Below are 23,006 nucleotides of genomic sequence, written 5' to 3' on the forward strand. Positions count from 1 at the left end.
TGTTGCGTTGCCATCATGGTGCACTGGTCAGCTAGGCAGAGTCAGTATTATATGTTCTTCCTATTTAAGTTTGGGACTTCCACCAATATGAAGTCTGGATTGTTCACTGGCGAGATTACCTTGTTAAGCAGCTCAGCTCCAAAGTGTCTTTAATATAAGGATTGCTAGCCATGAGCAAAGCTCACTGCATCCTTCCTGAATACACAGTATCACGGGAAAGTCCTACTGACCATCATCTTTACAAGTTTATGACATCTGTGCTGTTAGGATCTCCATGAACATACCAGTTCCCCCATGTCATTTCTTACAGATCAAGCACTCCCACAGAAGAGTATCTTGTTTAAACAATTTTTCAATTCTGTCTGTTCACTGTTTCCTGTTCAATAAGGTTTGACCTTAATACCAGCGGAAGGGCTGTGAACCAACAGCACTCAGGACACGATATGGCAGGGTGGCTGTTGGCAGGGGATTATCAGTAGTAGGCCCTTAACTTGAATTAATTTTCCTCTGAGCATGAGGAACTCAATTTTGCTGCTTCAAAAAGGCACACTGCACTGACCATTTATTTACTCAGGCATTTCCTGAGTGATCTCTACTGTGGAATGGCCTTTTGTTTCTCTTTTTTTTTTTTTTTTCTGGGCAGGGTTGTTTTTAAGTATCCATCTCCCCCCCACCCCCAAGGATATCAGCTGGTCAGCACCAGCTTCAGCAGTTCATAGAGAAAAGGTTGGTTTTGCAGTGACGAAAACTTCGATCATAGCAATTGAGAAAAAAATCGTCTTTCGAAGGTCACAACCCTTAGAATATTTCCTTGTGTTTAAAGTAGAACAGGATATTTAAAATTAAATCAGCTAGGAAGTTAGGACCTTTGGAGCACCACCATAGGTTACATGGAACAGATTCTCCATTTGTATTTTATGATGGTGTATCTCAATTTCAGTGTTTTGGCAGTAAATTAACACAAAACTGGAGCAACACAATGACAATTCTGATCAAGAAGAGATTTCTCTTCAGGTTACCTAAGTGTAAATTCAAATAAAATTTATAATCACTGTAACAAGTGACATAGTGAATGTCAAAGTAATTTTTAAACTTACTCCATATGTTATAGACTGTCCTCACAGAACATAAAGGTCTATCTAGAGGTAACCGACCTAACAGTCAAAATTCAGTGTATTTTTTGTATATGTTCCTATTCACCTATTTGGTAACATAAGTGCTATCCCAGATTTCAGCCTGATTTCCAAGTTCCTCGTTGGAGCTGCTTTAGTCCTGAAGCAGGGTGTAGATTATTCAGTATAGTAGTTTGACTAAATTTCAGTACTGGTTAGCTGCTCTAACTTCTGCTGCTTTGTAACCCTCTTACACACAGGGATTGTAATATTGAACTGAGTACACAGTTTTTGTTTTCAGTATTGCAATGTTAAATGAACAATTTTAAAAGCTCCCAGACTTGAATTATATCTTTCAGGGGGAGGGCTGAGGAAAGAGGATTTTGCAGTCTCAGTAATGCAGTGGAGCTTTTAGCAAAGAAGAGTCAAATTAATACTGCTGCTAACATTTTGTCTCTGCTAGAAATCTACAAGATGAGAGCAGCAAGTGGGGCTAGCAGAGAGATGGTAACCGTTGGAGACTGAAACCTCCCTGCTGATTAGTCCTTGAGCAGATAATAGAGAGGGGACAGAAAGAAACCCTTTACACCCCTGTCTGAGCATGGTCAGAGTTGTACCGAGGACTACAAACCACTGCAGCCTGGAAGCATGAGCTTTTTTTTTTTCTTCCCTTTAAAAAGTTTTCAGGAAGTCTGGAGGAGGGGCGATGCTGTTTCTTTTTTGTTATAATGGGCCCCTTTGTGGAGATGGGAGAGGAGAAGAGATCTGTGTGCCTGTGGTGCGCAGGCTTCTTAGGGATTCCCAGGGAAACTTCCCAGGACTCCTGAAAAGCGCTGGGCCCCTGCAGTGCGGGGAAAAGGGCAGGGGGACTGGTCCAGCATGGAGCTGATGGTGCTGTTCAATGCTCTGGTTACTCGCCTGCTCTTTGTGTTGCACTCTCTCATCGGGGTCTGGAGAGTGACTGCGGTGAAGAAAGAACCAAAGTACTGGCTGCTGGCACTGCTCAATCTCCTCCTGTGCCTCGAGACAGGGCTCACCCTCAAGTTTAAGCAAGGCAGAGGCTACAAATGGTGAGCATACCCTGCCGGCTCCGGCAGAGCCCCTCTTGCTTCTTTGCATGTACTTTGCCGCAGATGCAAGGCTGCCTTCTGTGGCTGCTGCCTGAGAGCAGTGCTTCCCCGGCTTGGCTGCTGCCAGGCTTTCAGGGGTTTATTGCCTTTTCTCCCCTGCTGCACCTGGGAGGTGGGGGGTGGAAAACTGGTAGAGCCCTGGCTGCTCCAGTGCCAAGTCCAGAGGGCTTTCTGGAGGGGAAGTTGTGCAGCAGGCTCTTTGGGAGCCACTCTCTGTACAGTTACATCTGTGTGTGTCCGTACTAACAGCCGAAAAGTGTGGGAAATGTAGCTGCAGGCAAGAGTTGCATGCTCTAGAGCTGCTGATCCAGTGGGCTGGGAAAGCAGGGGGCACGCACTGCCTACAAGTGTCGCTGGACGCCTCCTAAGCAGCAACGTGTCAGGGACTACCTGTGTGAGGTGCAGAAGGGTGCTGGGGGGCCCAGCCAGGCTATTCCAAGTGATGCCCTGTATCTCTTACCCCATCCTGCCATGTTTTGGTTTGCACCTCCTTCCCTGGGGCTGCATTCCCTGCCCCTGCTACTCGCAACAGCGCTAATGCTAAGCTCGTGAATGAACTAAAGCTCTGTGACAAATAGAAGATGAGCAGCAACCACTCCTGCAGCACAGCAAGAGTAGATTAAATATTTGGATTTGAATTTGAGAGGCTATTTCAGAGGGGAGCTTTCATGCATGAAAGACTGCCTGAGAAATGAGCAAGAAAGTTAGTCATAGCAGAGTTTGTCCAAGCACATGGGTTTTTACATGCATCTGAAGAGTTACTGCAGTCATCTACAGCTCATCAGTGCTCAGTCAGCCAAAACAAATGCTCTGTAAAAAGGAAGTGGTCGGGTAACTAATTGTTGAGATTTCACTAGAACCTCTTATTTTTAAAAACTGAAACTTCAAGCAGGCCCTGAGACAAATCCAGAACAAAAAAAAAAAAAAAAAAAAAAAGCCCTAGAGTATTTCAGTGATCTTAAATTCCTGCCCATGGCAGCCTGTGAAACTCATTGTAAACAGAAGCAGGGTTGTGTGACAATTCACACAAGAGTTCCATGTTCTAAATTTGAATGTAATAAAAGCAGTGATAAAGTCTGGGATGCAGCAAATTTAACAACAGCAGAGCTCCAAATGCACAGTTATGAGAGATAAGCAGAGTGAGCAGCCAGTGCACTGGGGAGAAGAGGCGGCATCAGAGTCTTCATGAAGGAACACTTACTGTGGCAGCTTTTGGAAAATCCAAAGAAAATAGATATTAGAAAGCAGATCCATCTTAGATTAATATATGTGCTAGAAGACCAGGCTCAATTTAGCTAGAAGGAAATTTTGAAAATGGCTGTGGTCCCAGCAATTTAAGCAGCACTGTATAGTAAGTTTATAGGTAAGAACTGAAGATAAATGACCACACCTATCTGTATTGTGATAACTATTCTGCTCTGGTGGAAAACACTCACTCAGAACAAGCAGTATCACCTGCATTTATAGAAACGACTTATAGACAATTGCTGATCCAGGCAACAGGCAGTCTGTGATGCAGGACGCTTCTGCCTCCAAGAGCTTCATATTGTCTTCTATCCCTTGTTGACAGAAGACTTACTTATTACACCAGCACAAAAAAATTAAATGGCAGATGTAGATTAAAAAAAGTATTATTGTGGGCCTGGCCATGTAATATTTCCTCCAGATTGCTCCTTCTGAAAGAAAGAGAGGGTTAAAGCCCCTGAAGTCTCCTGGCCTGATCTGGTATCATTAGCTCAGTATTGCTAACCTGCCAGCTGGATGGATTTCTCATGTGCTTAAGTCCTACAGGAAATACTGTAAAATATGTTAGTTCTCCCATTCAAATGAGAGGTGTGCTCTCTCCAAAAACATCCAGGCTAAAACCCCACAGAAATACTAAATTTTTTTTTTCCCCAAAAAGTAAACAACAAAAAACCCCACCATCAAAACAAGCACCACTGCCCCCTCACCCCTGCAAAATAGACAAACCCCCACCAAACCCAGGATGATATTATTTAGAGGTGACTGAAACATTTCTTAACATCTCAGCAACCCAGTCATTTTACTGAGCAGCAGGGTCTTCCCTTTTCCTCAATACTTAATCTCCATCGGAAAAGTCACGACACAGGTACATTCAGGATAGAAGCAAACAATAAATGAAACAACATTTGACCAAAACATTGCTGCATTACGTACTTATAAGCAATTCAAGTTCACTTCAGAACATGCCAATGACAGGACAGAAGGAGTCAAGCAAGTAAGGAATGGCTTTGAGCAACCTGATCTAGCTGAAGGTGTCCCTGCCCACGGCAGGGGGGTTGGAACTTGATGATCTTTAAGGTCCCTTCCAACCCAAACCATTCTATGATTCTAATTATCCTTAGTTTGACTCCACGGCCCTGTCCTGGGCCAGTACGTATCTGTGATGCAAAGGTTGCTGTGCATCTCAGCAGCTTTACAGTGATGCTCACTCCATACTATGGCAGAGCTAGATGGAACATTAGTGGCATCAGACCTCATTCATACTCCAAATGGATATGAATTGCCAAAAAAACCCACCCCAAAACTGTCACAAGTTTAATAAGAAAACATCAGCAACCTTCACAAGAATCAGTTCTTGTAGAAGGAGTAACAAAGCCTCTCTAATACTTCTGAATAAAGTCAGCTCAAGAAGATGAAGATGATAGAGCTTCACCATCATAAGTTATATAGAAGACTGACAGGGAGAGAAGAACTAGAGACAGAAATCCTAAAAAATTATACAGTTGCCAACACAAATGGGGAAACAAGACCAAGACCCATTTTCACAAACCATCTTAGCCTGCACTGAAAGGCCTCCTACTGAAGAAATGCTTGCTTTAGGCAAACTGATGCTATTTCTACCTTTCCTGCATCAGTGCACAGGATTCTGATCAACAGCTTTTATCCCACTGCATTCAGTGAAATGACCCAGTGTATTAATTCACTCTTCATGAAATCAGAAAGAACATGTTAGCTAGAGGCTTTAAAAGAAAAATTAAGTACAGAGAATGCTGTGGTGAAAATACAAACAGCTAAGTACCTTTGGTTAGCTCTTAAAAAGATATTTTCAATAAACTTCCATATATGAACTTGGATGGATGTACAAAAATGTATGATTCATAATATTGACAACAGGAGGAATTCATCAAGAATGGCAACTCTTATTTGCAGCTACCCTATTTCTTAATATCCTATATGGGAGGAGGCACAAGATACTTTTCAATACAGATAATGATAGGCTATGTGGTATTTATGATGCGATATGATACCAAGCTATATTTTCTTTTCATTCACAGGTTTTCACCAGCAATATTTTTATATCTGATTTGCACAGTACCATCACTATGGCTACTTGAAATTCATCATGGGACTCAGGTATTTATTATGGGACAAGATGGACTAGTTTGAAATTGATGCATTATTTGATGGGTTGGATTTGGGCATGCACAGAAGTTTGCCAGGTCTTGTTCCGATTTTCTGTCTTATACTGGTAGGTCTCCCAAGCCAGCTACAGCTATACTATGACTACTGTGCATTGCCTAAATATCAAATAATGAACTCCATTCCTAGCTGGAAATAAGACTATTTATTTGTATTTGGGTGGGTAACCGAGGACTAGAAGCTTGAAGAACAGCCTTTCACCCCCAGCTTACCAGCTCGAATCTTGCTCAGGACGATGAAAGAATTTAATTGCTTCAGAGGCCATTGTAAAACAAAGTATGGGTTTCACAGCACTTACAGGCAGATATCACAACTTCAAGCAAGACAAAATTGAGACAAGTGTCAGAGAAAGGGGTCTTAAACTCAAATTACCTCGTGTATGCTGCAACCTAGGAGAATACTGACGGATTGCTACCACAGATAGGTGACATGGTAACTCATCTGTCAGTGTTTATATCCTTTCTTTGTTCATGCTATATAGTAATCTGGGAAGGGGGCGTCTGGATTCCAATTCAGGACTAAAACACACAGTAAAATTTTTAAAGGCAACTGTTCTGGCTGATGGAGTCAGGGCCAGGACAGAGCCAGCCCAGCAGCCCATGCTGAGTGAAGCACTTCCCTGTGCAGGCTGCTTTCAAGTCCCTCTAGCACTTCCATGTAGTAAAAAGGGGATTTTGTCTGTCCCCAGCATTTGCACATATACAGTACCTTATATCCACAGCAGAAAAGGGCCTGACAGGAACAAGAACAAAAAGCAACAGAAGAAAATACATAAATTAGACTAAGAAGACATAGTGCTTCATTTTCTCCTTTGAAACATTGTTAGAGCCCACAGAAGCATAATCAAATATTCAAAATTGTGTTTACACTGAAAATGCCTGAGGCTTTTTTTAAATAGAGCAGCAGGAAATCTTCTTGTTTTGCCAAATCTCCTTAAACAGACACTGACAGGTAATGTGGATATTGAGAAGATTTGTCATAGTTAAATGTAGTCCAAGAAACAGGCTAATTCTGTAGTCAAAGGCAGCAGTTTATTTCCCAAAATGATGCTAGAACATGGCATACTTTGTTCTTATTGATATAGTGCTACTGTGAATTAAAGAGGGAGTATATCAAGTTAACAGCTTAGTTTATACCTGGAGAGATAGGATAGAGTGTTCTGGAAACACAATCTAATAGCTTCAAAAACAATACCTCCAGAAGAGGAGCAACCCATCCTAACAATCTCAAACACAGCACCCAGACCAGGAATACTTCTCATACTAAGTGATTGCTGGGATTTTCCTTATTAAGATACTAACAGAATGGGTAATTACGCAGTTGCTAGATCCACACATTTAATATATACACCATGAAAACTGTTTGTGGTCTTTAAGGCAGCAGAACTTTGATCTCACATTGAATCTCTAACAGGAAACATCAGCTGCTTGTGTCAGTGCTGTTAAGGCATGCTCTAATAGGCAGTATCTCCTCTTGAAGACAGAGGCAATTCTGCCCAAGTACTGCAGGACTAGACATGAATACCATCCATACATCAACAGTGAAATTCTGACTGCATAGAAAATATTGCTTTGGGGTAAAGTATTTTGGGATGAACAACATGTTTGGGAGAGATGTAAATTGAACTATACTGAGTGAAAAAGTTGCTGTCTCCAAAATAGAATAGCAAGAAAATCAAAACCATTTAATGCATGAAAAACCCTAGCATTCTTTCTTCATAATGTGTAAGATCTCAGATGAACGAATACTTCTGTTACCTTTTCAAATGCTTGGTGCATCGCTGCTACAGGAAGCAATAACTGAACACCTTTTGCAGGGCTTACCTGCCTACCAGTGTTGTAGTTGATGTAGGCTTCCCAGTCAGTAATAAGATAGATAATTGGTAAACCTTGTAATTATTTTTAACCACCTTAACTTGAACATTTCAAGGAAATAGTCAATATGAGTGCCCATTCTGTCAGCCTTATTCTGAGGTAGGATTCTCTTACCAGATAAAAATCCAATATATCACTTTTCTAAAAGGGATCTTACATGTTTCACCATCTCTTCCCTCCCATACCGATTATCTTCCTCAATTTGGAAAACAGCTTAAGAAATCTTTTCTCCCTGTTTTACGTTTTGGTTTTCCTGCATGAGCAAAACGAAGCTGTCATAGTTGTTTTGAATTTCTGACATCACACATGTTGCTATAGGTACAGAACACTGTTTCCAGCAAGAAAGGCTGGAACTGGGGAGAGCAAATGGGGTACCTGTTGCTTGGCAGAGGGCCTGCTCCAGGGAAGGGCTAGCCTCTTCCACAACCTACTCAGGCTGCAAGCCTCCATGCACATCAACAGGGTTGAGGGTGTCCTGCCTTGGTATTCAAGTGCCAATTTTCAAGTGTCAATTTTACCATCTTAATGCTGCACCCCTTGCAAAAAGTTTTAACTAACCTCATTTTTATTTGGGAATAATGGATTGTGAATCACATGCAAACAGAAAGTTCGTTGAATCAGTTCAGTGTTTCAGGAGTTCCCCCTGCCCTGACAGTGAGCTCTCTGCAGGCCATACAGCACCATGTCATGCAACACAGTTTCTGTATTAATTACATTTTATAAATCAGAGGAATGTAAGCTTCCTCTCAGAAGAAAAAAATAAAGACAGAATTTATGCAGAATGTATACAATTTCTTCCTGTTCTGTTTTTGCACAGTAAAAAAAAAAAAGAGAGCATTTTTGTTTAGCTATGCAGTCTTAATACTTAGAAGTAACTGGGCTCTAGCATTAAAGAGGTAAACCATGTTTATCGACTGCCTGTGAAACTTAGTATTCACTTTATCTGTGTCAAATTCCCATTAAGTCACTGCACATACATAATTGGCTAGGCAAATAAGCCTCCAAAAACCGTCCTATTTAAATGCATATACATGATAAAAATAAAGGCTCTTCTTCAAACTTTCAAGTGAGTCACCACCACAATCACCACTTAATAAATGTTCAGAGAGAAACAAACCAAACCAAGATATGAACATACTTAAATTAAAAACCAGGAATCTACTTCAGTGACTGGCTTCAAAGATGCAGTTTTCCATTTCCTGCTGCATGCAACCGAGAAGAGGTACGGACCCGGCCCTGAGGAGTGCCATTCAGTCAGAGTTCGTGGAGCCTTGCACTGAAGTAGTAACCCCTCACTCAACTGGGAGTACTTGCAAACCTACAAAAGACACTGATAAAGTGAATTAATTTCCTTAAAGATGTATTCTCTGTACCTTTATGTCACTAGAAAAAAAGATCCCTGTTGCAAGCCACATGGAAACCCTGGCATGCTTTCTGCTTTCCTCCACCTCCCTGCAGCTGTGAGAGTTGCTGACTCCCGCAGCTCCTCTGCCCCATAGCTCCTCTGCCCCATAGCTCCTCTGCCCCGTGTGCAGGTTAAGGGGTGCAGCCACTCTGGAGCCGTGAGAGCTATCTGCTCTGTACTACTGGCAGGGGGAGAGACAAGGCATCTGCCGAGAGGCACCTATACACCTTGCTACCTCCCATGTCATGCCTGTCCTTCAGCCACCTAATTTATTTGTGGGCAGTCCTCACAGTGTCTGGGAAGGGGTTTACACGCTCCTTACACATAAAGCAAACGCAACAGGCTGCCCTACACAGGTCCTGCCTCCAATTCTGCAAATTCCTCTCTGAGCAACGGGGCTTTAAAAAACAAACAAAAAATTCCCAAACTCTGATGTGAAGTTTAATGCAAGTTCATGACTCCATTCCTCTTACTGATGCCAGACCAGGCAAGGAGGCAAAGGAGCAGGCTCAAATACAGATTTAATGACAACCCAAAAGATGCCTTTATCCTCCGGCACAAGTTAGTAATCCCTTTGCCCTACCCAGGCTACTTGTTACAAGGTAGATACTCCTTAATATTCTGGGGCGGCTACCCCAGTCATGCAGCATTTTTAAGTCATGGTCTCCTCAGCCGACATAACCTCTCTCAGCCACAGTGGCTGGGTTACTCAGAAAGATTGACTTTGACCTTGAGGGATGGTCTCCATAGGCTTTCGACTTTTTCTACAATCAACAGATACAAAGGCTTCTCCAGAGCACCAGTTAAATTTCATTTCTGAAACATTAGCTGAACAAGCTATTCTGTCTCTTTCTGTTGGCTAAAGGGCTAACCCAGGGAGATCAGCCCCACACGGCTGCAGCCAGCAGAGCACCAGCTCCTCCATCTCACTGTCTCCATGCCTAGAACTTCAGATTTCCCTCCTCCAAGTGGAGATAACCTGTTCCTCAAATCTGCGGGTCAATCTTTCAACACTCTCACACCCACTGTCCAAATATGGCAAGCATTCAGTTTAAGAACCTTTACCACCAATCATAAAAACAACAAGCACTGACTTGTTTTCCAGATTTTTCAGGCCACAGGAAGTTCCTCCATTTATCTATGACAAGGTCAGGCAACAGGCAGCATTTGTCCAGATACTGAGCAACATTACCAGAGAACAAGCAAAGTATCAAAATGGAGTCTGAAATTTACTAGAATGTGACATTTGCTGGAAAATTTTGCCTTTGTATTGGCAAGCATTACACTGATCACAGCTACTCAGTATGCACTAGATCACATTCCAATTGTTACAGAAAAGGATTCCCCGTGAAATAAAATGGTGGGGGGCCCAGTGGAGAAATGCAAATCGTCTGGTGTTCTCTGGCACAAATAGGACAAGATAAAATTCTCTAGTAACAACATAGTTTGATTTTCTAATTATCCATTTTTTTTTGTTACAATGAAAAGAGATGTTAAGGGATTGTTATGAATATAGATTTTAGAACCATACCCCAGTTGCTCCAGCGCCAGCTTTGGGGATGAAGGTAGGAGGGCAGCACAGAGCTGCAGACCTCAGATGGGACACAGTCCCACCACTGTTTCCTACGGTATGCTTCAGCCAAGAGCACTGGGTACTTGAAGAGTAAAAATACCTGTTTTTCTACTCTGCAGGGGCAGGCAACAGTACAGGCCCATTTTTCTTAATTCCTGAATCTCACCTCTCATATTATCAATTTCCTTGCAGAATAAGGCACAGCTAGAGGGGCAGAGAACACAATCCACCTGCACCAACTATTCATTTCAGCCTTGAGGGAAGTCTTACAGAAAAATGAAACAATGGCATTTTTAGAGAACAGTTTCTTGATAGTAGAGATGAGAAAGTATTTGGAGGAAAAGGTTGAGTTTAGAGACTGACTGTGAATATAAAACAACAGACTGACCATGACCAATTTTTACGCTATTTTACTGTTTCAGCCAGAGAGAGACTATATAGGAAACCCATCAGCCTGTTCAGGAGAGCTACAGGCAGATCACATGCAACGAGTGTGGTCTTGAGAGCACAAAGGTGTCACCCGCTCCATCAACCTTTGAATTTACAGCCTTTTCTACAGTACAATCCTACACTTTCTCAGGGACCTACCGACACATCACTTCTCACGAGAAAAATTCCTCCCTTCTGAACAAGAGGGGAATTTCATTCAGAGTGAGCACGTACCTTTGTAAACATTAACTGACTTTCACAAATGAACCCTCTGCAGTTCAGCAAAACAGGACTCCGAGCCACAGAAGGCATCTGCTCCCTGTATGGGATGTTTATACATGTCTGATGTTTTTGTTCACAACAGTACTGTGGTAATGAGCCTGGAGCAGTTCAGGTGAATATCAGCAACGAAGACTTCAATCAATCCAGAGACAGCAGTTATGGAAGTGAGGGAACTGATCACCACATCATTCAGACGGTGGGACACCTTTTCCTATTCCTCGTAGAGATCTTATGATATTAGAGAGGACTGTTTTGTCTATTTGGGCAAGCTCCTCACACAGCTATTAAAACTAAAAAAGAAAATTAAAGAATTGTTTTAGAAAACCACATTGTGAAAGTGGCCTACATTGTGCTGCATACTAACTATTGTTGGTAGGAAAAGTCTGTGTGAAGAGGAGACTCTCCTACCATTCTCTTACAAATCTCAGTAACTGAATTTAGAAAGCCTCTGGGTGATGGTTCTGCAAAGGATAACGCTCAGTGGAAAAATGAGAACACAAGGAGTAGTACACAGAGAAAGACTTGCTATTCATCATCCAGTTTGTATTAGTGTACCTTTTTCAAATTATGCCTGCCAGATAGAAATTATTTGCTCTAATACGACGTGAAGGAGAATAAACGCTGGCTCAAGAATGAATACAATCTCTGAAGGTACCTATAATGTCAGTCTCTTGAAGTTATGGTATGTTGTTGTTGTCTTTTAAACAGGCTAAAGTCTTTGTGAATCAGCTTTCCAGAATCTGCGAGACTGTATGGACACTGGCCCTCCACCAGACTTTTCTACTGCTGCTAGTAGTTGGGAGATGGCTTCTCCCCATTGGAGTTGAAATCACACGGGATCAATTGTCTCAGCTGCTTCTCATGTTTGTGGGGACAGCAGCAGATATACTTGAATTTGCTAGTGAAACCTTGGACATTGAAGATGTTCGGTAAGGACCATTTGCTGGCATAAATAATTTGCCTAGTGCAAGATACTCGTTTTGTTTGAAGATTTGTGCAATCTGTGCTGTTCAGACTAATGGAGCTGCATTTCTACAGATAACAGAAGGCTACATTCAAGGGCTCTGTTTTCCTACTCTCACCTTTCCCTCTGTAAAAGACCTAACAGTCCTATGAGCTTTGTTAGGGATTACTCATCATGCCAGCAGAGAAGCATGTTGCACCTGTAACAATAAAAGGTTACAAAGAGCCAAACAACTAGCAAAACTACCATGCAGTGTCAGTTCTTACAGCTACAGGAGCTGAAACACTGGATACATAGGAGGCCTCTTTCAGGTTAATGACTTGGTTTAGACTATCAAGCAAGCAACTAATTTGCTTAAGTGATTAATTATCCAAGTTGCTTCTTTGGTTATCTCATATGTACTTTCTTCATGATAAAAATGACAGTGTTCAAAGATAAGAAGAAAGGGAATGGCACATCCTGGTGCAAATTTTCAACACTGTGATCTCTCCAAGAGAAAGTAAGCACATCTCCTCCTCACAGCACTGAGAGATGAGTGTGAGCATCCATCATAACGACAAAGAATCACAGGTTCAGAGGTTCATCTTCTCTTACAGACATACTTTATTTTTTTAAATAACAAAGAAAAGATTTTGCAGCAGAAAAAAGATCCTTCCCACTTGGCAGTCAGGCTTGCAAGGAATGTGAAACTACTACAAGAGTAAAGATATCTCTGAGCCACAGAGTCTATTGCCATATGCTTATCATTATAAGGTTAGCATCAGATATTTAGTGTAATTACACAGCTGGAACTTGTGGCCTGAACAGCAAAAAATCTGCTCCAAAAGGTGCCTCTTTTTTCCTTAGTCTTACATCTCAAGAGCATGCATTAATCAACCACCGTTTTACTCAATCAGCCTTTAAATGACATTCCAAATACTACAGGAAACATTTTTGTTATCACGTAAGGAAACCGCATCTTCACTGTTATCACTTTTTTTCCACTCCCACAGGAAGAATTATGCTCTCATAAATGCAATTCTTGCTGTATGGACCTGGAGTATGTTACAGTTTCCACTTGATCTTGCAGGTTAGTACTTGCACATAGACAAGAAAAGAGAACAAATGCTTTAAGTTTTTGCTGGCAGGTCTCATGGCTGTGAGCACCTTACAGACTACCTCAAAGGCTTCTGGTGCAGAGCAATTAATGTGACAATGTGTTTTGAAGAAAGCCCATTGTGGTTTCTTTTGAGGAAACACTTGTTTCTGGCCAACCTTTGATCTCCCTGGTAAAACTCTCTACTTCCAGAAAAAAAAAAAAAAAAGGAACTGCAATATTGTATTGGAGCTTCTAGTCCAGTTGCCTGTTGCTGCCTTAAACTTCACTATGTGTGCTCTCCAGTTTGATCTGGTCTTGGAGTATATTACGGTTCCAACCTGGGTAGGTTAATAGACCCTATGGAGAGACAGGCTGTCATTAATCACAGGGGACAGCACAACCAAGAGCACAGAAGCAGTTATTACAGGAGAAATTACCTATTCACAGGGAACCTAAAGGATCGTATAATGTTGGGACTTTGCACCCTTGTCTTAAGCTAAAAGGCCCAATGTTCAGCCAGCTCGGGCTGGTATTTGTCCCTAGGCAGAAAGTGCTTCTCTATGTCCAAGAAGAATGATGAAAGCCACCTCAATCGTCTCGTCTGTTCCAACCGTTTTGGCCTCCAATCACTACAAGTTTGCAACTCAACTATACCAGTCCAAGGATATGTTATTCTCACTAGCATCTTATATAAAACTGATGACTGGTTGACACACTGACTAAAATAATAAATGAATAAAAATGAAAAATTATTCCAGGGATTTTTCATTGGCCTTTTCTTCAGGGACAGCACTAGGCTTTGTCTTCAACACTGAAGTTGTGCAAATATTTCAGCATTTCAGCTCAGCAGCTCACCTCCTGAAAAAGCTGATGCCACCAGCTTTCAGATTTATCACAGCTAAAATTCCCATTACTGGTAAAATATATTCTGCTAAAGATGCACAACACTCAGGTTTAAAAAAACAAAAAAATAAAAACAACAAACCAAAACAAACCCCTCATAAAATGAACCACCTATACACATCATTGCTACCCAAATTATTGAATGCTATGATTGTTTAAGCACTGTTTGGATTTAAGTGAAGTAACCTGTTGTACTGTGCATTTTATCTCTGGCTATCACTTTTCTGCATATTTAATTACATTTATCAGTTTGAAATGGAGTTACTGTACACACATTGCTCTAAAATTTACTATGGGTACAGTTTATTACAGGTAGATAGTACTTTTTATTCAAGGATCAGTATGTTTACTCACACATCAAACATGACTTAAAATAAAAATTTATAGGCACTTATTATTGGACTACAGTGACGCAGTTAGGACTATTAAACAGTAATGGCACAAACACATTAAAAAATTAGCTGCTGATGAAGCTTTGCCTAATGGATCCAGTAAATTTCTACATTCTACAACTCATTTTCCACTCAAGTATATTTTTTTTTCCCCTAGTGTTGCCTCAAACAATAGAATTATTTTGGTAAGCTAAAATGTTTGGCATTACTGCATAGCAAGTAGTTACGTTTTTTAAACTGATGAAATCCCACTGCCCGAGAAAGAGGTTAGTTAAGCTACCTGCATTTTCATAAGAAGCAGCTATATTTACCACACACAAACCCTTCTGATGATCTTTCTCAGGACACCACATCACAAAGAGCATTCTAGCCCACCACCACTTTTTTAGCCAAGGGGGACACATCCATGCAAGTTCTAATGGTTCTCTGCAATTTCATACCCAGAAGGCTGAGAATAAGTAACTGTGGCTCAAGTCTTAAGAGGGCAAGCAGCAACCACAGTTTCTTCCTATCCATAATGCTTGATATCGCCCCGCACTGACATGACTTATTCTTACTATAACACATGAAAAAAGCCAAAGGCTATCTGGTGACTCTAAAAGCAAGGTCTTAGACAGTCTGGAACAAGTTGAAGTGCTACAGCTCAGGCTGATCTCATTCAGCACGGTAGGTTTTTTTCTTAAAGATAAATATTAGCCTAGCATGTTGATTTAACAGAGAGTGTCTGGGGAAGTTGTTACAGAAAGATTAGATGATCTACTTATGCTTCTTGTTTTAAAAGTGTATAAATACTGATAGTTTTGTGGGTTAGAAAAGGGGAAGTGGTTTTCAGTCCTGTTCACCAGGACCACCTAAGTGTCTGCTTACAGTGATTTTAGCGTGTTTTGCTGAAACAGAACCCAGAAGCAGGATGTGCTTTATGCTGAATTGTCTACAGTTGAATGCATTTATAATCCAGGGGCACCCTGGATTATAACTATCCTTTACACCAATCCTAGCACAATTTTAGAGAGTTATTGTAACATAACTGTGTTTTATTTCCAGTACAGCATATTGGCTGCAAACCAAAGTCAACTAGGCAGATCCCCAGCCTGCTGCTGTGCAGGTACAGCGCTGAACTTTGGAACATCGGGGTCAGCCTTTTCATACAGGATGGTCCCTTCTTCATTGTGCGTTCAATCCTGATGGGCCACTTTGGAATATTCAATCAGATGCTGGTGTTTTTTACAGCTAAGAATATATTAGTTGTGACTCTACAATTGTATCGCTTGGCAGTAATCTCATTAGACTTTCACACCACCATTCTGCAGAAGAGCAGGAAAGGAGAAGTCAGCTGTTGCCCATGTGAGCCTTATGAAGCTAGTACTCATGCTGCCACTGAGCAAGACACTGAAATGAAAGAGTTTGTTGCTTTTCCTCCAAAAGAGGAATCTCAAGCTCCATCAGAAGACCAGTGAACACAGACTTGAAAGAGGTTGTCTTTCCCACAGCTTCTTCGGAAGTGCTTAGCCTATTTCTGTGATCAAACACACCTTGACTGAGTGCCTAAGTAATTTCTTCACCAAGAATTCAATAATTTCTTCTAAATTGTAGGGGAAATTTCTGAAGCTAAGTCATAGAAATGGGACTTTTTTTATCCATTTGTATGCTGGGTTTTGACTAGTTCCCTATTATTATTATCCACAGGGATTTTGTAGCCATAGTTTGTAGTAGTAAGAAAGGTTTGACACACTAACGAAGTTGGTTATTACCTTTGATGGCACTGTGCTAACATATGTACTCTCATGTAATCAAATAGAAGGACAAGCCTATGCATTATGGGAAGTATGGAAGCTTTTAGCTCTACTATAGCCCAACTAAAGTTGTCAAGCTGTAACTACAGTGTTATGAACAAGATGTTCACCATTTACAGGAGAAACTTCAGCAGTGACAACTGTGTGCGCATGCAAGTGAAGGTGAATGACAGATTTAGACTGTTACTGTGACATTGAAACATTTTTCATTCAAGAAATATAAGAAAATCTTGTTCAAGTGTTACCTCATCCTTGGCTGGATTCAGTTAAAAACTATGCAACACCATAAAAAGGCATAAACAAAACTGTCTCTTAGAATGTGCAGTCTGAATAACCTAAACCTTATAAATAATAAAAAAACCAAACCCACAAACGCAGCCCCACAGATCATTAGAAGACAACTGTATTTGTCACAGGCATTTTCTAAAGAGGTCCTTGCCAGTCTATTTCTACCAGTTAGAACACAAAAAACTAAAACTGTAAAATATTTGTAAAGACATTTTTTCCCCCCCTGGTTTCACTGTGCTTGCAGTTTAGAGAGATTTTTTAAATGTCTCAATTTTATATGATTTTTTAAAATGGTCTGAGGCATACCATTTAACTAGAAAGAAAATGGCACTGCTCAAGTTTCACAAGATAATCTAGACAAAAGGATCCAGGCTTGTGCTTCACATCATATAAAGTACCACAAAGTCCCATGGCATAACTTGAGAGATTGCTCTTGACACTCAACAGACCAGACAATTTTTAAGAAATGACTAGTAATTACTTTGATGGTTGGTGTGAACAATATAAGGTTTAATTAATTTCTGCCCAGAACACACTTTATATCAGTGTAAGACCACTGACTTTGCTGGGCTTAGCTTATAGAAACTGAAAGTAAGGTAAGTGGTTTTTGAAAATCTGCCTAAAAATTATGTTCTCACAGAAAATGGCAGGTGCTTTTACAAATTTCTGCATCCATTCTAAAAAAGTGCAAGAAAACATATTAAAAATCTACCAGACATAAAGTGACCTTATTAAAGTAACTTCCCTTATTAAAATTTCCTAAATAAACCCTATTTTCTAAAGCCTCCACTATCTAAGGACAGAATCCAGTCTGGGGAATAAAAGTGTTTCTACCACCACTGCAGCAGTCACATGCTCATTTATCCACAGCCTGATGAGCAATGACGTGTCTATTCTTTGAAGGATTAGCCTATTTAAAAATTGCAGCCCCAAACATGTGAACCTGTGTTTATATTTGTGAGCTGTTACTGTTCTGTGCAGGATCAGACCCTTCCATTATGAAAGAAGAAAATGAACAGCCATAAAGAAGGAAGGAAGTCTCGTATACTTCATAGCCCTTTCTAACATGTGTGCTTTAGTAATAATGTGCAACACCTCCTGCTGTTCTTATTTTGGGCCTTTTTCCAGCAGAAATAAAAAAAAAAAGCCAATCATAATTTGCCATGGCATTGTGAGGTAGACATATGGAGAGTAGAATGCAACTTCATTTGGGATTTTAATTCAAGTCTACAAGTAAAAAAAGCTAGAGAGCTGCTGCTGACCTAAACGCTTTCACACTAGGCTTAACTTAGAATCAGTTGATAGAACTGTGACACATCTCTTCCTTGTTGATGCAAACCAGATCTACTCACATTCATTTTGAGTTTACTGCTTGCTGATATAGTAATTATCTTGTTAAAAGGATTCTTGCTAATTACTTTGGAGTGTACTGAGCTTGCTAGAACATCATTCTAAATTAATCAGCACAAAAATTGCAGGACATACTTTTTTAGACTTGCTGTCTATTTAAAGGGCTTAGTTCAGCAACAAACTGCCTGCGAGGCTCAGCCTGCAGCAAATGCAAGATCCCCTGGGGTCAGCAATACAGACACTAGTTACATATTTTACAGAGAAATGTATTTCCTGGTTTTCAGGCTGTTCCATTTTAAACAGCAGTAAAGCTTCTAACCAGATTTACTGTGAGAACAACTCACTCCACAACTTAACAACTAGATCCTATCCCCATTCACTCACAGACTAAATAGGCTAGATCCTCCCTTGTGCTTGTGATAGTGGGGAGGAAAAGGGATGTCCAAATCTGTTCTACCAGGAGTGACAACAAACAGATTGCTTAAAAACAAAAGAAAACCCAAATAGATAAACCAAGCACTTAAATGGTGAGTGGTCTATCTCCCCATCTGTGTGCAGAGGGGAATAATATATGTCAGGCTGCAGCAGAGCAGTTCCCTCTACTTCATTGAGAAGACTGGCAATGGCAATTAAGAAGTCTAGTAGCTTGTATGTTTGGTTACTGCAGCAAACCCCACTGTTTTTCCAGCAGGCTGAGTCAGCTGAATCAGTAGCTGGGTGCGGGGAGCCCTTGTGTCACCCTGCAGCCTTCCAGAGGTTTGCATGAGGCAAGGGGTAGTATGCATTTGCTTGAAGATCTGCCAGCATCTGTGGCATATCTAAAGAACAACTGATGTCATGGTTGCTAGTCATAAAAAGCTACAGTAAACTTTCAGACTGGGAAAATTCAAGCTTTCAAAATGGAAGGATTTCAGAACATCTATCTTAAAACATTATTTACTTATGTCAGGAGAATTGTATTACTAAATCTCTTCTGCAAATAGATATCTAGCCATTTACTGTTATTTATTGTGGTTGTTCCTGCCTTGTCCTTTTAGATTATTCCATATTACAACCTCACTAAAACGTTCTACCACTTGTCTTTTCCTGAGCTAAAATGTATTCTTCCTTTCCTCTGGACACTGGCTCAAATAAGATCATAGCCCTAAGCCTTAAGAAAAACCAAAACCAAACCACAAAACCAACAACCATTATTTTATTGTGTTCCTGTTGATATTTGTACTGTACTATGTTCTCTGGGACCATGTGGAGATGGAAGAAAACATGCAATTACTTTAAAAAAATTTCAACTGTATTTTGCAAATAAAAGGCAGTTACCACAGACTTAGCTCCCAATTTATCATGTGAGAGCTGACTGTTATATGTTCCCATTAACTACATCTTCCACATGGTGCTTTTCCTTTCCATCCTTCATAAGTTAATTATTTAGGCCAGATTCTGACTGCAACCATTGCTTTGAAAGCCCACAGCAGCTGCAGTAAATTCCACTCTATTCTGGATAGGTTCTTCTTTGTTCAGAAAGTTTGCCTCCACATATGCAAGGCACAGTGTAATCCCAGAGAGGATGTGTTTAATATCTGCACACAGAATGCATATTACAGATGCACGCAAATACATATACGCATTTAGATACCCACACACACCTGGCAACGCCTAATGCATGCAGCTTTTCTTTCTGTTATGTGAAATCGCTGATGAAAACACTGTGCAGATGTCTGTAAAATACTTACAGAAATACTTGAACATTACAAATAACTTAAACCTTAGAGCTCTAAATACTAAGCCCACGATACTCTGAACAATATACTGATTTAAAAAAAAAAAAAAAAGTTCTTCAGAATATATTCTTTCCATGCAGGTTTTCTCGGTTGAATGAAACCTACCCAATCATTATTTCACTCTCAAAGATAGTTTTTGAAAGGAGCATTAGAACAGAACACAAGCATCTAAAACACCACTGGTTTTGTGTCAATAGAAAACTGGCAAGCCTTGAAACCACTAGGTTGAAAAGTCCTTGGCCCTCTGGTCTTTGGGTTCAACTCTCCCATCTTTTGCAATGCTGTTTTATGAGAGGAAGGAAAACAGATTATTCTGATCTGTTAATGCTGAGGCAGTAAAAAGGCATCATGACGGCAGAAGTATCAGAGATGTTTGCCCTAGATTGGTCATTACACTAGCAGCGAAATACAGCAATATAGACCCCTAACAGCATAGATACTAATGACTGAGAAAACCACATGAGCTGTGTTCTGAAAACCTTCCCTGGCCCTTCAGAGACAGCATGGGAAGACTTCTCACCAGCCAGCTCGACTCCAATGATCTCCAGCAAGCTGCTAATACAGGAGTTCCAGTGGTCCCGAGTTTGTCTTGCAGATGACCCTAAAAAGCTCTATGCAAACCTTTCCTAATTTGGGCACATTTGGGTCCTCTCTTTTCCCTTTAGATTGGGTTAAAGGAATGGTAACAATATAAAAAAATACAACTTAATTTATGCACCTGAACTCTTACCTCATCCTCTACATACTGCTGTTCTTTCCCCATCTACGTTTCCAGATGCTTTCTGGGCCCACTGTCCAGATCTCAGTACACAGTCAAAGTCTTCACAAAAGCACACAAGAATTCAGGCCAAAGATTAAGAAGAGCCAAGCCTATTTTTGTCTGTTAAAGACAGAAGGTATCTACAGCTGCCAAGGAGCTTCCTCCATTTGTTCGTAGCCTACTACAGAGAACAGAATGTTTTTCTGAGCAGTGTTTTTGTGAAGGACTAGCTTGTTGAAACAGCAGCATCATTTCTTGTAGCCCCATGGATTAATAACTCCTTCAAACAATGTTAAGGTCATATAAAGTTTTAAATTAGGCTGTCAGACTGTAGGTAAAAGTAAGGGAGCTGAGCAGTAGTACAATGCAAAAGTGATACCCTAAGACAGCATTTTTAATTCTGGGATGTAGGAAAGGCCTCCAAGCCAAGCAAAGCAGTCCCACATGGGTATCATCTGTAACAGCAGCTTGGAAGATCTAAACTGCTCCAAAATCTTCGGTCTCCTAGCACATGTGAAGTAATAGCACCCTGGTATTACCCTGCAAAATGGATATAATGATAGCTAACACCTAGGTCTCACAGAAGACTCCAGAATAGCTTTAGAATCGAATTACAGTGTAAAAACTGGTTGACTGTTGCTGTTCTTTCATTTTATATTATTGTGAATAAACTGATGTTTCACATTTGAGGAATGCATTGGGCTTAATTTTATCCAGCATCCTGCCTAAGTGCTTCACAATTTCAGTCCCTGATAGAACTCACAAAAGGCTTGTCTTTCACAGCAAACTCAGTAGAAGCCCTGCTGGAGCATCTTTCAGGATTCCAAGAGACACGAGTATGTTCAGCAACCACAGCACATGAACCAAGACAGCTGTCAGACACTATAATTCACTGTAGGCCTAATCCTGCTTTCAGTAAGCATTCACAGTGCCATTGCTATTAAGTCTATATTATTACTAGGGAAACAAAAACAGAACTAATTTTCTCATGCAACCAACTCTAATGTTTTAAGAAGCACCTTCCAAAGAGATTTATCACAACTGCCAAACTACAATACTCTCTTTTACTCATTAGAGGTCAGCTCTGCGAAGCAGTTAGCCTTCTCCCTAGGAAAGGGTGGGGAGGGCAAGTTGTGTGTAAGGGGAGAACTTTTGCTTTTTTCCTTCCCCTTTCTCCTTCCAGGTTTCACATTGAGATGAAATCTATTTGTCCTGATCCAATCACAAACCAATATGAGTTAATATTTTGCCTTGTGAGCTGCGTATCAAGTTTAACTTAAAATTTAAGCTCCCTTGTGGCAGAAAGGACTATTTTGTGGCCTAATCCAAGGAATACTAATTCATTAAAAAAACCTCTTACATGCAGAAAAAAGAAAGAATCCATAAGTAAGAGTTGCCACAGGGGTAGCCTGAAGCCATATGCCAGCAAGTTACTCTGCTTGTATATTATGAGAATTTTTATCCATCTAATCAATAAGAAATGAGTAGTTACTATGGCAATTTCTACACTACAAGGTACTTCTGCTGAAGTAGAATGTGTTCTAGAAGGACAAATACACTTACCACTGTGTTATGTAAATTTTTGCACCTTTTACAGCGCTGCAGTGCAGTGTGCAGGCTTGAGAAAGGTGAGAAGAATAAACTGAGTCAAAAGAAAGGGGTCGTTATAAAGGACTGTTTGGAAATTCTTAAGTCACTAATAGATACCAGGTTAGAGCAATCCACAAACATTCAAACAAATCAAGTAGTGATTTTTCAGATCTTCAGCTTGAAATCAGATACAATGAAACTAAGATTTCACTACTATATTTCCCTTTGATTATCCTCCTCAGTTTAAACTGATGATGCTAAAGTCTTGTCTCTCTTATACTACCATCAGTTTGTACTAATATTAATTTCAAAGGGTAGTAATACGCTACGCAGTAGGGCTGATTACAATGGGTGTTCCCTTACAGAACAATACTCCATAACCCCATAGGGACTTCTAACACATATACAGAGGACAAGGGACACTTGGCTTTCAAGATACCGAACACTACAATGGAAGTGCAAGGTTCTTTTAAAGGTTTGAAAGTAGTTTATCACAATCATCTTTATGAAATACAAAGTACGTATGCTTCCTACAAAATCTTTATCCCAATTCCGTCATTATATTTTTAAATATTTATTCTTTTCCTTATGCCTCTTTTCAAAATATTATTATTTTTCAGGTATTAGAATAAATGGGAAAAGACAAATGCTGAGGAGAAATGTAAACACAGCAGAGGCAGGCAGTTCCCTTAGAGATGTGTGACAAGGCAGAGATACCACAGCTGCATACAAAGACCAATTAAGACTCTACAATGGCTGAAGATGGACCAATGATTGTAGCACAAACCTGTCAAAAAATGGTCAGGGGAGAAGCCTAGGTAAATTAGCAATTGGGCAACTTCAGATGAGAGAAACAGGCAC

General features: G+C 40.5%; 1 protein-coding gene across 1 annotated transcript; it reads left to right on the plus strand.

Annotated features, from left to right (window-relative positions):
* The first annotated feature begins 1,847 nt into the window (after nucleotides 1-1,847).
* On the plus strand, nucleotides 1,848-16,043 carry TMEM26 (transmembrane protein 26). The gene is made up of 6 exons (XM_010084489.1): nucleotides 1,848-2,182; nucleotides 5,542-5,620; nucleotides 11,332-11,445; nucleotides 11,958-12,178; nucleotides 13,206-13,282; nucleotides 15,631-16,043. The coding sequence occupies exons 1-6, from the start codon at nucleotides 1,992-1,994 to the stop codon at nucleotides 16,041-16,043; spliced, it is 1,095 nt and encodes a 364-aa protein (XP_010082791.1). The 5' UTR covers nucleotides 1,848-1,991.
* The last annotated feature ends 6,963 nt before the right edge of the window (nucleotides 16,044-23,006 follow it).

This window comes from Pterocles gutturalis, unplaced genomic scaffold, assembly GCF_000699245.1.
Source record: "Pterocles gutturalis isolate BGI_N339 unplaced genomic scaffold, ASM69924v1 scaffold50130, whole genome shotgun sequence".
Taxonomy (NCBI): domain Eukaryota; kingdom Metazoa; phylum Chordata; class Aves; order Pterocliformes; family Pteroclidae; genus Pterocles; species Pterocles gutturalis.